The 14,908-nt window shown below is 41.6% G+C and overlaps 1 protein-coding gene across 1 annotated transcript in view; it reads right to left on the minus strand.

Annotated features, from left to right (window-relative positions):
- nav2a (neuron navigator 2a) overlaps window positions 1-13,950 on the minus strand; it is a 112,436-nt gene extending 98,486 nt beyond the window's left edge. The window contains exon 1 of the mRNA XM_061670109.1: window positions 13,738-13,950. Within this exon, the coding sequence (XP_061526093.1) occupies window positions 13,738-13,950 (213 nt within the window). The remainder of the gene's footprint in view (window positions 1-13,737) is intronic.
- Between the last annotated feature and the right edge of the window lie 958 nt (window positions 13,951-14,908).

Below are 14,908 nucleotides of genomic sequence, written 5' to 3' on the forward strand. Positions count from 1 at the left end.
GCGGCACAATGGCCGACTGGTTAGCCCGTCGGTGTGGAGTTTCCATGTTCTCCCCGTGCCTGTGTGGGTTTTCTCCGGGTACTCCGGTTTCCTCCCACATCCCAAAAACATGCGTGGCAGGTTAATTGAAGACTCTGAATTGCCCGTAGGTATGAATGTGAGTGCGAATTTTTTTTTTTTTTTATATGCGCCCTGCAATTGGCTGGGGACCCCGCCTCTCGCCCGGAGATAGCTGGGATAGGCTCCAGCACGCCCGCGACCCTAGTGAGGATAAGCGGGACGGAAGGATGAATGACTGAATGTACTTACATGACCTGAAGGGTGTTTGACTTTGGCTCCACTGTAGTCACATTATGAAGGAGTCAGCATCTCCTTTCACTGTACTCTATCGTCTACTTTACCACTAAGCTGCCTAAGCCGCCGCTTCTTCTCTGTCCCCAGCAGGAAGCAACATGGCTTTCTCTGTGTGGGGCTTCTCTTTTCTGTTGTACACACACATCCTTGTGAAGTGGCTTCAAGACCGCAGAAAGCTCGACCCGTCATGTCACCGCTTGCTCTGAGTTTGGCACATAAAAGCTGTGTGGGTTTGTGAGGCATGGAAGCCATAGTGGGTACAAGGGAGACCTAAATACTTGGCATTGCAATTTGGAATATGGGAAGCATCTATCAGAAAGCTAAGAGTCAAAGTTTAAAATAACTGCTGCGGTATGGAAAAACGTATCGCTCAGAATAAATACACTTGCACCCAATACGCAAAAATCTTGATAGCTTCAGTTTCTCCGTTTCGGGTTTCCAAAATTAATGAATGAATTCAATGTCCTTCGTTTTGATGAATCAAAAGTGTTTTTTCCCCTTTTTTCACATTTGCATTTAGGCCCTCCACAACACTTGTCATACAAACTGCAAAAATGATGGGGATTATCCGTCTCATGTTTATGGGTCTCTTAGGTTTAAACATGAGACAATTGCTGAGACATGTTGCTGACGTTAGTCGTAGTAGCTGTCTGTCAGTTGTTACGTCAAACAGGTCACAACCCTTTGTGATAGATACACCTGCAGCGGCTACCACTCAGGGCTAAACCTTCCATTTCCTTGCAAAGCTTAAAAAAAAACCCTCTAATAGCTGTGTTGGCAAAAATGAGCTCCTGAATTTCACCCAACAGCTTGCACAGGGGCATATTATAATGACTATACCTTAAAGTTACAGATCATTAAGTCCCTGCAGTGGAAAAGTCCCAAGTTCTTCTTAGTATGCAATTCTTCCGACTATGCAATTCCCCCCCACTCCCCCTAAAAATCAGTCATTGGGCACACTTTTAAATCAAAGATGTGGATTTATCTGTTTTTCTACTATCTGCATGGGTCATATGGGCGCATGAGAACCATGACGGTCAAACAATCAATCGGTCAGTATAGGAGAAGAAAGGATTATGGACATTGACTGCACTACATAATAAAAAAAGGAAGGTCATTTTAAATTTTGGAAGTGTGTCCACAGGTTCAAGTGTGCAGGCTTGTAATCCCTTAGTCATTCACATATACACGCACACACGCACGCATGCATGCACAGACACACAGACACACACACACACACACACACACACACACACACACACCGACCCCATGGCCCACCAACCCCCCGTCACCCACGCTGTGTGGAGGTTAGTGGTGTGTAATTAAAGCAGCCCTCTTATCAACTCATCTTTAGACTCTGGTAATAATCTGCTCTGCTTCCATCTCCTCTTCCTCTGTGGCCTCATAGCAGATCCAGATAAGGACCATGGCTGAGGAACACACAGAGGGAGAGCAAGCAAGAAACGAAATGTTACGTGCAAACTCAATTGGATAAACTCGGTGCAGTATACACCATTAAACTTCCAACACAGAGCAGCTTTTACAAAGCTTTGCTTTCTCATCTATTTGCACTGCATGACCTCTTAACACCTGCCCTGCCCTGTTTTTATCACAGTATCCCAGATCCTGTTACATCTATGCAGTACTGCACCTTGCACAAAGACGAACCAAACTAGTCCCTTTCTTAGAAAGGAAACATCAAAGTGAAGCCAGTTTTGGACACATTTCTTTCTATGGTAGCACGACAGGCACTAATCCATAGCATGCTTGCAACTCAGAACCACAGCTTGTAAGGTTTCAAGACGGTGAAGCCAGAAGTTTCACTGATATATAAACAAAGATTTTAATTAAAAAGAAAACTAATGCAAAGCTCCAAAGCTGAAACTCATAATTATGTGAACACAGAATAAAATTAGACCGTGTCTGGAAAATGTCATGACTCTGAAAGTTTGTCTTATTAATGCAATGAAAATTTAAATCACATCCCATAAAAATAATGAGTCATTGTAATGAGTTAAGCATTCTGCCTACCAGTTTCATTGAAAGGTTCTTTGGCTCCAAACGACACAGCATCAAACTCATGTTGCTTCTTGAGGCTTTTACAGACACACACACACACACCTGCCACCTCACATAGAGGAGGACAGCAGCCGGGGCAACCAGGCCCAGGTACCAACCATCATAGCTTGGTGACAGTGTGTCATTCCAAGAGCTGTGCAAAAAGCTCCAGAGTCCACAATGAGGAAAATATTATCAGAATCCACAGGACAAAAGGATCCAGAAGAAGGTTATTGGTCTGACCAAGAAACAATCATGAGTGAATGCGCCTTGTGGAAATGACTTCAGCACTGTTTGCTGGAGCGCCAGCAGTTCTCGAGAAGCCTGAGGTGGGGGAGTGACTAAGCACCTACAGCTTCTCTCCACCCACACCAGTATGCAGTGGAGGGAAAAACAAATACAGAAAGTGAAAGGCAAGAGGAGCCATGTCGCCTCTGCTGCCACTCAGGCAGGGAGCCAAAGCAAAATTACGAAAAGAGGAAGGAGGAGTGGAGCCTTCATTCTCCCCCATGCCCCAACCTCCAAGGACACCCACGGCAACACATTGTACTACTGCTCTTCAATGGACCACTGGTCATATGGGAGGAGAGAGAGAAAAAGGGACAGACCTCCCAACCTCCTTCTACCCCTCCCCCGGTAGACAACCCCCTCCGGGACCAAGAAGTGAGGAGAAAGGACAAAAAAAAAAAGGATCATGGTGCACCTTTGACAACAGTGATGAAACTGCGTAGCGAGGATCACGGAGGCCAGACCTCAAAAACCTCGACGGTGTTTCCTTTCTATTTATTATTTCTTAACCAGTCCCTTTGCTGTAGGTTGAAAAAGAGCCAAGATTTATTTTCTCTTACCAGAGACGCAGCGTCCCACTGTCTGATCAGCCGTCACCCACAACACACTGCAGCTGTGCTTGTGCGTATTTAAGTGAACAGAGTGTTCATAACCAAAGTATTTTCTCTATGTGTGAGTGTGTGTATAAAACAGTAAAGGACGCCCTCCGTTTGAAAGTATTCCAGTCCCCTGTGCAGACACACACATACACACACACACACACACACACACACCCTGCATGCCGCCAACCACAAATGACAAGCTGAATTTAAAATTTTGGGAAAGCCCCAAGATTCACGAGAAGTTCCCACACTAGGGGGACGCTTGATCACTTCCAGCAGGCCGAACCAAAGTACTACAAGCATCAGGGAGTCAACGATAATAGTGAAGCCATGAACAAACCTTGATCCTGAAAGTTGGGACATTAGGTGAAACTAAAATAGCCAACAGGTGTATCCTTACACCGTCGTTTACGTACAAGATATTTAATGCACTCAAATTCACTCATTATTAACTACAGCAAAGTGGGTTTAAACATATTGTCATTTTTTAAAAAGGCTAAAGAACCTATTGAGGCCGAGGGACTGTGATGAATTTCAACCATCTGGTTGTTTTTGACAGCACAATTTGACCTTGTTTTCTCGTAAATGACAAGTTAGAGGTCCAACAAAGTCTTCATCACCAAGGCACTATGACTGTGCCAAATGTCATAAGAACAGGGTCACCTCACGAAAGGGTTTCACTTTCTGAAGAGCAATAACACATGAGCAGGCTTACAGATGTTAGCATTATGGTCAAAACACTATATTGTAAAAAACACAAATACAAGTAATTACAAGACAAGAAAATAAAAGGGCAGATAATACTTCCAATGTTTTCTTCAATGTCTAATTTAGCCCTTTGCACCAAATGTACACAACCTTCCAGACCACCAAAACACCAGCCCCCGGTTTGCCCAAACCAGCATTGATTTAATGGCTCCAGAAGCATAAAATATGTCAGCATTTAGGGTTTGTGTTTAACTGTTTTAGCACAGATTTGAACAAGCTCATTAAGAAGAGCCAGAGTGAATAGGCCAGGAATGGTGCCTTTCACAGTCCCAGATAAATCTGTGTTTCAGGGACAAAAGGGGGGATAACCCCAATGTGTAGCGGTCTTTGTTTTGGGGGGATCCCCAGCTCAGCTCTCCCAGGGAGGGTGAATGTGTTGATAAGGGGGTTGGGGTGGCCCTGCTGCCTGGCTGTTCGCTCCGTGTGCGAGTACAGAGGGGGAAGTGGAGGACATATGGAGACGCTGAGGGCAAAGAGCAAAACACAAAAGCCAGAAGACATGTTCACAGTCAAAGTGGACACTAACTGTGTCTTTTATTGACTTCCTCTCTCGTGGATCAGATTTATTTTCACATAACGGTGACAATACTCAACCCATCACAAAGTAATTGTTTAAATGAGGTATGCTTCAGAAAACATTAGGCCTACTTAAAATGAATTGTCTATTCTAGTCTATAGTCTATAAAGTATGTTTGCCGATCACAATAGATGTACCTGCACAAGCTTAGAAGATTTGATACACAAACTACTTTAAAAATGTGGCCGGCCTCGACAGGGATAATAATGCACAGCCATATAATGGTATGATATGTTTACTGTTGAGGTTTGCAGTGGCGTCCAACTGCAAAGCACTGTTGTTAATTGTATTTTAGCATTTCCCAACTTTAATAAGGTGACAACAGCAATCTACCTAACTGTGGATGAAAGACTAAATTTGGGTTTTGCATACTGCAAAATGTTGTCCAAATAAAGTTTGAATGAAATAACATTTTAAAACACTTTTTTTTTTTTTGCCAAAGACCTATCAAAAGTGCTTGCTCTGAAAACTTAATGAGCAAAAACCTCAGAGTGGAGACACCTCTCGCATGAACATGCACAAACTAAGACCACAGTACACGGACATGGTGCACGCTGAAATAGCCATGACAATGCCCATTTACTGTAATTGGTCACATCCATCAAAGCTGAGAATGGCCCAGTCCTCCCCCAATCCTGAAACGCCAACAATGAACACATCATATTCTATTATATGGACATCTGTGGTCCATGTAGGGCAGGAAACCCTGGGGCAATCATTGTACATTAGACACATTGTAAAAGTTGCAAATTGAGGATGTTGGGAGTTCAATGCTCAGGGGACATCATACACTCAATGAACAGTCTTGGTAAGATCCGGTCATCATGACAATCGTGTAACTTATGCTAAAGTAAAGGGTTCAATTATACTAACTTAAACTTGAATGTAACTGATTTAGCATTGCTATAACTTGAAGTAAAACCCACCACCTATGGATTGTTTAAATCAATTTTATTGTCAGTCAGAAAATATAAGTCCATTTGTGTCTCAAAGTACAATCAACTTTAATGTATGCCATAACACTAATGGGCTTTAAGGTAACCATTTGTTTCTTTCCCAGGTCAAAGGTATGGACATGGTCCCAAATTGAAAATGTTAAGTGATACCAAAAGCAGCGTATTAAGTTTTTTTTGTAATCTTATTTGAATTTTATTTTATTTTTTTTCACTATACTGTTTAATACAATGGCCGAGACAGGTCACAACAGTCGCAAACGCCACAACGCAACACATTAAAACCACAACACAACGACATTAGGACACGACGGAAATGCAAAAGGCACAACATAATGACATTAATTCACAATTTAGTAACATTTAGGCACACCGGAAGTGAGCTCCCGCTCCCTCTGACTGCATAAGTCATCCAGGTTACCGGGTACTCATAATTGCTGATGGACCAAGTGACTAAATGAGGAAGTTGCACAAGTTTAAATGAACAAAGTTGGCGTATTGATGATTTACGGCAATCCAAAGGTGCTTACTTTCCAAAATAGCTCCGAAATAGTTTACTTTCACTTACTTTTCCAACTTCCTGCCTCAGTCACTTTTTTCCCCTCAACTTTATTAATCAAATTTCAAAGATGGATATATTTTGGTTTCTTTAGCTTTTGGTGATATGAGTAGAGTGAGGTACAATATTTATTTTTAATCCCAATTTGAATTTCATTAGGATCTTTTAATCGACTTTTCCTTATTAAAGATAAGGGAAACCCTTTGGTCCGTCAACACCCCCTGAACTAAACCCCCGAATCGGCCAAGGAAAGACTTGTGGATTAATGTATGTTGTGTCGTTTGCAATTGTTGTGACCCGTCTCGACCACCATAGATTTTATTTTATTATCCATCCATCCATCCATTTTCTGAGCCGCTTCTCCTCACTAGGGTCGCAGGCGTGCTGGAGCCTATCCCAGCTGTCATCGGGCAGGAGGCGGGGTACACCCTGAACTGGTTGCCAGCCAATCGCAGGGCACATAGAAACAAACAAGCATTCGCACTCACAGTCATGCCTACGGGCAATTTAGAGTCTCCAATGAATGCATGTTTTTGGGATGTGGGAGGAAACCGGAGTGCCCGGAGAAAACCCACGAAGGCACGGGGAGAACATGCAAACTCCACACAGGCGGGGACGGGGATTGAACCCCGCACCTCAGAACTGTGAGGCTGACGCTCTAACCAGTCGTCCACCGTGCCGCCTATTTTATTATTATTATATGTATTTTTATTTTTTTTTTCCAATTTATTGGCATTCTCAAGTCTGTAAGATACAATGCTTTGTGCTTTGTTGCATCAACTCTTGGGAGAACACTGACATCACTGGTTTTCTGCTGGCTTCACATTCAGAGGTCATATCGGTTTACAAGCAGTCTCTTGGCCTGTGGTGACCTTAGCCACGGGCCTCTGGGGAGGATGACATCAGCCCCTGCGACCTATCCCTCCTAGCTCCTACTCCTAATTTCACACCGCCTCTCGCTTCCATACCGAGATGGAGGTGATTGCGTCAGTTGAAGCGCCTCTGCAGCTCTTTTCCCCAGTGGGCGCCTCTTACAATGACCCTCCTGTCTGCACCGAAGGGCTACCTACGCCAACTTAGTGCATTGAAAGGAGAGAATGGGAAAAACTGAAAGCAGGAAGGCACCTTGGAGGGGAGATCAATGAGAGGATGCTTGACTCAGGAGAAGCAGATGCTTAATTAATATGGTTACGCTCAGCAAAGACTTCACACAGGAAGGCGAGGGGACAACGACACAGGAAGTGGAATCTGATCGAGACGCATTAGGCAGAGATGAGGTCATGACTGGAGCCAAATGTTATTGGATTGTTTGCATCCTTCAAATAAAATGTAAACATGATTACTGCCTTCATTCGAATGAAGAACTCTCTCTCTTTAAAAAAACAATATAAAAAAAATCATGGATTGAAGAGAGAACAGTTTTCTCATGAAGTCATGGCACAATTATCCTAAAATAAATCCATGAAATACATGAGTACAAATCTGATTTATTTCTTCGGAGCTAAAATGGGATGCAACTAGATGAAACCGCACATTTCCCAACAACTATGTGGGAGAGACTGGCCCCTCCTTTTCCATAAAATGGTAGAAGAAAAACTCAATTCCTTCCTTGTCATGCTCAATATACACTAATACTAGTACAGTGGCGCCTTGACTTACGAGTTGAATATGTTCAATGACCATGCTAGTACTGAAACTGAAAACACTCTCATATTATCTTTCCCCATCGAAATGAATGCAAATGCCATTCATCTATTCCAACCCCCAGTCCCCCCAATTTTTTTTTTGTAAAATGTTTTTAATAACAAAAAAATAGGACTCTATAGATTTGTACTATAAAAAAATACAATAACATAATTGAATAGAATTAAAGAATTTAACAGTTTGTGTGTCATGATTAATTCGTTTCATGATCAATTCATTAGTATGCGTTCAAAAATCAGTTGCTTGAAGGGTTATAACTTATAACCCTACAAAATCGATGCTATTTGTTAGCCCGTCTATGGTGTTTTGAAAAGAAAAGAAAAACCACAACTACTAATACTGAACTCATGAGAAACACAGCAAATGCAGTAAATTAACAAAGACACTGAAATAAGTAAATGTAAAGCATTTAAAGGACTGACGGATTAGGTTAACTACTTATCTTGTGTTCTCTCACCACAATTTAACTGATAGCATGGACCATGTTAGGTGTGGTTTAGACTGTGTGGGGTTCATTTTTAACAGATCATAATTACTGTTTTGCAACTGATCACCTTTTGAAACATTATGGTTTGATAAATGGCTGTTAAACTAGAAATCATCCATGCATCTATTTTCTATACCCGTATCCTGTTCAGGTCACTGGTGAGCTGGAGTCTATCCCATCTGATTTAGGGCAAGAGACGAACTACACCGTGAACTGGTCCCCAGTCAATCTCAGAACGCATGTAGAGGCAGATGACCGTTCACACTCACATTCATATCGTCACCGAGTGGGAATTGAACCCGTGCTGCCTCCGGCGACTGTCCCACTACACCACCAGTGACTTAAACTAGAACTCAATCAAATCAAAGTGTGATTATACTACATTACCACAATAATTCTTCAACACAGCATGCTTGTTGCTAGTGATTACACATCTTGAAAAGGGACCTTTTCATTTGGTACATACTACAAATCTTTTCCAAAACGCTACAAATCCATTTGCATTATTCTGAGAAAATAAGGCAAGGCAAATTTATTTGTATAGCCCATTTCATACACAAGGTAACTCAATGATCTTTACATGATTAATATACTTTTTTTTTTTTTTAAAGAGCAAAAATACATTTAAAAACAAAGTACAGAAAAATAAGACGGCAGTATAACAGTTAAATGCTGCTTCACCATGTTTGCTTGGTTTACTATCTGACCTGAGTTTGTAGGGTTAGTTGCCCTAGTATTATTTCCCCAGATATGCAAATTTTACAAAGATTTAATTAAATTCTTAAAATGTTTAATGAAAGATTATAGTCTGTACACAATAGAATGGCATCTCATGGTTGATATTTATCACATTTGGGAAAAGAGCTCTACAAACAGATATGAAATAATACAGTATAGACTTTCTCAAAGCATCTGAAAAAAATATGTAAAATAAACATGTAACACATTAACTGGTATCTTGAGTCTCCATGCCATGTTTTCATCAAACAATTTCAGTTATGGTCATCTAATTAACTTTGTATCCAAATAATTAATTGAGTTCACAAGTCACTTGATTATGTAAGGCAAATCTATTCCCTGATGATATCATGCCGAATTAAAATATTTTAAATGAGTAGAATAATAACCTCAGGTAATTACACATCCCTAATGATGGTGGATGTTTCATTGATGGACCTCTGTGTCACTGTCACGCAGCGGTCATATAAAAAGTGGGAATTTAATATGTTGGCTATTGCGCTGAGGCTGTGGACCTGTCAGTCTGTCTTTATTTACAAAACAATGACCTTTTTAAATAGCATACAATGACCCAGCTTCCCTGTATTTTTTATTAACGTTATTGTGAGATCAACTCTGCTTCCAGGTGGAGCTGCGCATTCATTGTGACCCTAATAAAGCAAATATTTACACAGGGGATGGCTTTTATCTGAAAAGATACAAATCAAGAAAGGAGCCTCTTATCAAACTGTCACATTGACAAATAATTCCTCGTGGTAGTGTGCGTGTGTGTGCGTGTTGTCTGTGCGTGTGTTTGCGTGCCTGTATACGTGTGTGTGTGTGTGTGTGTGTGTGTGTGTGCGTGGATGTGTTTATGAATCTGCACTTGACAGAACTGCATGCTTCCTCACATACAGTATATGCAAATATGTGTGTTGGATCAGATTTAAAGGTATGACTAAAAACACATGCATATTTTATCTAGGAATACAGACCAAATGAAATCAACGCTTTCTAAAAACTAATTGAAAAACAACAAAAGCAGATTTTGTTGTGAACACGTCTATGAAACAAAACAGTAGCTCGACAAAGAATCCAAAAACAGGTGGCCTTGAACAAGCATGTACTACATGTTAAGTATGAAAAGTGCAGAGCAAAAGAAACACTAGAGGGCAGCAGAGTTGCAGTGGATTTTTGCCTACAGGACAGTCGGATTCACACATGAAGCAACAATGTAGAGTGGCGCCAGAAGACACAGTAGTGACGTCATATCCGGCTCGTCAACACTGAGGGGATCTCCTCACATGCTCTGGTGCCATCATAGATTAAGGGTTCCTCCAGGTGTACACAACATGTTGGCGTGTTTGGAGCCAAGTGGGCCAACCAGCTGGGTGCATGGAGAACGAGCCTCAGCTCTACGCTGTAACCACTCCACTAATCCCTGAGATGAGTAGTGGCATGTTCCGTTGCTGGGAACTTTCCAACGGAACACTTCTTTTGTGCATTTCACTTTTACCTTTACTATATCGGTATGCATCACCTATAAACAGTACAGTAGAACATTCCAATCAGATCCCTTTGAAGCATGTTTCATTTGCTGTTTATTTTGAATGTGTACTTTATTTGGATTTGGATTTGCCCCCCCACCATCCTTTTTGTTTATTACCTTTACTCATTGGAGTCACAGGTGAGCTGGAGCCTGTGCCAGCTGACTTTGAGCGAGAGGTGGGGTACACCCTGGACTGCTCGCCAGCCAATCACAGAGTACATATAGCGCATTAACGCTCACATTTATACAATTTAGTGACAATTAAGTGACATGCAAACTCCACAAAGGAAGGTCACAGCTGAAATTCAAACCGCAAACGTCAGAACTGTGAGGCTCATATCTAGTACTACCATTCTAATGTACTTTGCGGGCCAACCCATACTGTTTAAAGGAACTATAGCGTCCAGATGGCCTGTATTTCACTAACAAGTTCTCTTTATGTATTTTTTCCTCAAGAAAATGAAACCGGCAGTCATTTCCAATCACATCAATCTGTTATGGAGCAATCAGTGAATAACTAATTGCCCTGGGAATGCCCCTTTTACACTGCCAAAACAAATACGCCGCCATATCTTAGTGTGATGTCAGCGACAGAACTGGAGACCATTTCACCACTTGTGGGCAAAGGAATGTACTATAATATTGTGGTAGTATTTACTCATATTTTATATACAATATCATCACTGTTAGACAGAATCCGCGCATTTCCAAAATGGCAACTTTTCAGGAAAAAAATAAAATAAAATAAATCTTGCTTAGGTTTCTAAACACCACTTTATTCAAATTGATATTATCAGAGATGCCAACCATTAGAAATTCACTTCCAGAACATTTCGTCCAAATTTGTCTGAATTTCCATGATTTAAAAATGTTGTCCAAAACATTACCACGGGACAATTATTGCAGTTAACACACACACACACACACACACACACACACACACACACACACACACACACACACACACACACACACACACACACATATATATATACACACGCACACACACACACACACACACATATACAGTATATATATATACAGTATATTGTTCTGTTTGGCTATTAGGTCAAGCAGAAAGGAGGAACTGTATCCCTTTCATGCCAGAACAGTTCCACAGTGGAGTTTTTAAGCTGCAACTGTGGTTCTTTCTATTCTGATAGATATTTTTTGAAACTTTTAGTCGGACAGAACAAAAATTTAAAGGGAAAAGACAGAAAAAAAAAAAAAGCGATAACTCAATATTATAGGAAGAGAAGACAACATAAGACAGGAAATTAGGTGTAATAAAGATGAGGAAAGTAAATAATTCTAAGTCTAGTACAATGACACAATAGATTTGAGTGTTGTATACGGCAGTAGTGCTACACTCTGTGAAGGAAGGACAAGGACAGGAGAGCAAGCATGCAGGACAGGGGTAGTGGACCCGGCTGTACAGCTGAAGTGTGGTGGGAGTGGATATGTAAATTATAAACATCTACGGAAACAGAGTGCAAGTGAGCGGATACGCCCTTGAAGTTCATAGTTATTAGTTATTTGTCGCTGACCCCGCACCAAGCGAATAAGTTTGTTCTGTACTGGGCTTTTTAGGCCATAAAAAGTACAAAACAATGGTATTGTACTGTACAGTATTATGGGTGGATATGGCCACAAAAAAATTGCTTCAATATAAGGGATCATCGGTTCTAATAGACCCCCCCCCTTCCCCTTCCCCTTTTAGTCCGTTAAATTGAGATTCCACTGCATATTGTTGCACACTCACATGAACACAACAGCACCCCAAAATTATGTCCAATTGCTAATTTAATATGCTAAAAAAATAATAATAAAAATCACTATTTATTACACTGTCATTGATTAAAATGGTACAAATACGGCGCCCTGCCATGCACATCAACGGCCGCGGTCATGCTGATACCCCCGCCGTGTAAAAAGCTTCAAATTCTTTATAAGAGCAAATGCCTGTGTGTGTCATCTTCCCAAACTCTTTTTCAAAGGTCTTAGAGCCATTAGTGACGTAATAAATACAACAACGAGCTGACTAACCGTGTGTTTATATGAAAATTAATCTGCACGCACTTACCTCCATATGGCTCATGCGGCTTCCTTCTGCTACGAAGCATTACTGCGATCGTTTTTAACAAAACAAGCCTACACAAATGTATCTAAGTTCACTATTTTCACTCGTTATTGTCTAAAAAAACTATCAAGACTTTCAGTATAGTTGAGAATGATGCCACATGGCTTCCGCAGAACAAGGAAATCGTTTTACACTTCTCAGACATTTTGAGAGTGTTTATAGATTTGTTCTCAAGCTATTTTCACCACTTTAAATTGGTTAATATTGCGCAAAAATAACAGATGAAACACGGACTGACCAATAGTCGCAATTTGTGAAGCAGCCAAGAACACATACTAGTATAAGGAAATGTTCTTGTCGTTCTGTTGCTAACGTCAGCAGGCTGATATTCAATGACGCAGGTTTTGAGATAAAGGTGGGCGGGCCAAAATTTGGCTGAAAATCAAATATGTCATCAGAAAACTATTGAAAACTGAATTCAATTATGATACATTCTGTGTTAAAAGCCACATTGCTCCACACATGACAAACAGGTCTGTCTTTTACTTTCGTGAACAGACAATATGCCCCCCACCTGTCTTGGAATTTAACCGTTTTCTATCTTTTGTTAGGGCATTTTTGGGAAGGGGAAGTGTAAATTTGCTCGAGGAGACTGGGAGCATAGTTGCTAACGACAGCAACAGAAAGGGAAGGGGCGCACGCCACTCTAGACTGATGGGCCAACACACAAGCAAAGCATTGTGGGATTTGTAATATTAGTGGCGCATGTGCTATATACTGGCAGGCCGGCTCTAATACACATTTGCTATGGTCTTGCGGGCCAAATATAACTACATCGTGGGCCAAATTTGGCCTGAGTTCGACATATATGATCTAAGAGATCCAAATAAGTGGGCCAGTGAAGTAATTGTGCTGCATGCTATTGTTGTTTGAATACACACCGTATTATGTAATTTTCTGGGACACATCTCACTTTCAGAAAATAAGTACATTTACATTAGTAAAATGAACTTCTATTCAATTGTTAGGATTTGTCCTGACCTGAGCGTTTCTCCTGATCTCTGTGACCGTTGCAGGGCCTCGTGGATGTCCTGAACCCAACTGCTGGTTCAGAGAGGGAATTTGGGTCTTTAGTGCCGCAGCAGGCAGACTGGGAGCTGACGGCCTGCTGGGGACTTGAGGGATGGGCAGAGCGCTGTGCATCGGTTTGGGGAGTCCTGACTTCATGTTGGAGGCCACAAGGATGGCTGGCATCTTATCCCTGGCTCCACTTGTGATGTTGACTAGACACTCCCCTCCTTCTCTGGCAGGAATGAAACTCTGCTACAAGTTGGGGGAAAGTAGCTTTGAGAACTCACGTGGGATCCAGCAACTTCTGTTCACCTTATTGAGGAGGCGTGCATCTTGATGTTGGCTCCTTCTGTCCGATCTCAGCAGGGGAGCAAGCTAAGCTCCCCGAAAAGCAGTGACTGGCTCAAAACCCACAAAGCCCATGTGTTTCCTGGTGCCAAGTAGCTTTGCAGTTCCTTAATTCATTTATAAAATGTCAAACCTTTCTGAGTGGACCATAAGGTGATGTCAATATACGATAGAAAAACCCACAAAGTCCAGAAAGGAATATAAAAAAATCCAACTTCAAGCTCCGAGGAATCCAAAGTCGACACAGTTGAGTACAGTGAGCATTGCCCTGCATTTCTCTCCAGTAATGAGGAGCATCATCAATAGAGCTCGGGATCCTTTAGGAGGCAGAGTAGTACATCTGTTCCATTAAGGCGGAAGAGAGCTGACAGACTGCGTGTTGCCGAGACGCAGAGGCAGCCTACGCTTGCTTGAGCGACTCCTCAGCCTATGACACCACTGGCTGAAACACGCTATTGTCGACTGTCTCTCTCTCTCTCTCTCTTTCTCTCTCTCTCTCTCTCTCTCTGTCCCTGCCCGTCTGCCACTTCAGAGCAGGTGTGGCTTACATGTGGACTGACATATGTGAGGAAAGCAGATACATACACGCACGCACGCACGCACGCACACACACACACACACACACACACACACACACACACACACACAGACTCACGAACACATCTTATTTACTGTAAAACAGACTGTATCCTTTGGCATATTAATTTTTTATTTAATCAAATGTTGTGCACTATCATTCACAAAATAACGGACCTTGTATCCCTGTGTCTATATTAGTATTCTATATTATATT

Source organism: Phycodurus eques, chromosome 2, assembly GCF_024500275.1.
Source record: "Phycodurus eques isolate BA_2022a chromosome 2, UOR_Pequ_1.1, whole genome shotgun sequence".
Lineage (NCBI taxonomy): Eukaryota > Metazoa > Chordata > Actinopteri > Syngnathiformes > Syngnathidae > Phycodurus > Phycodurus eques.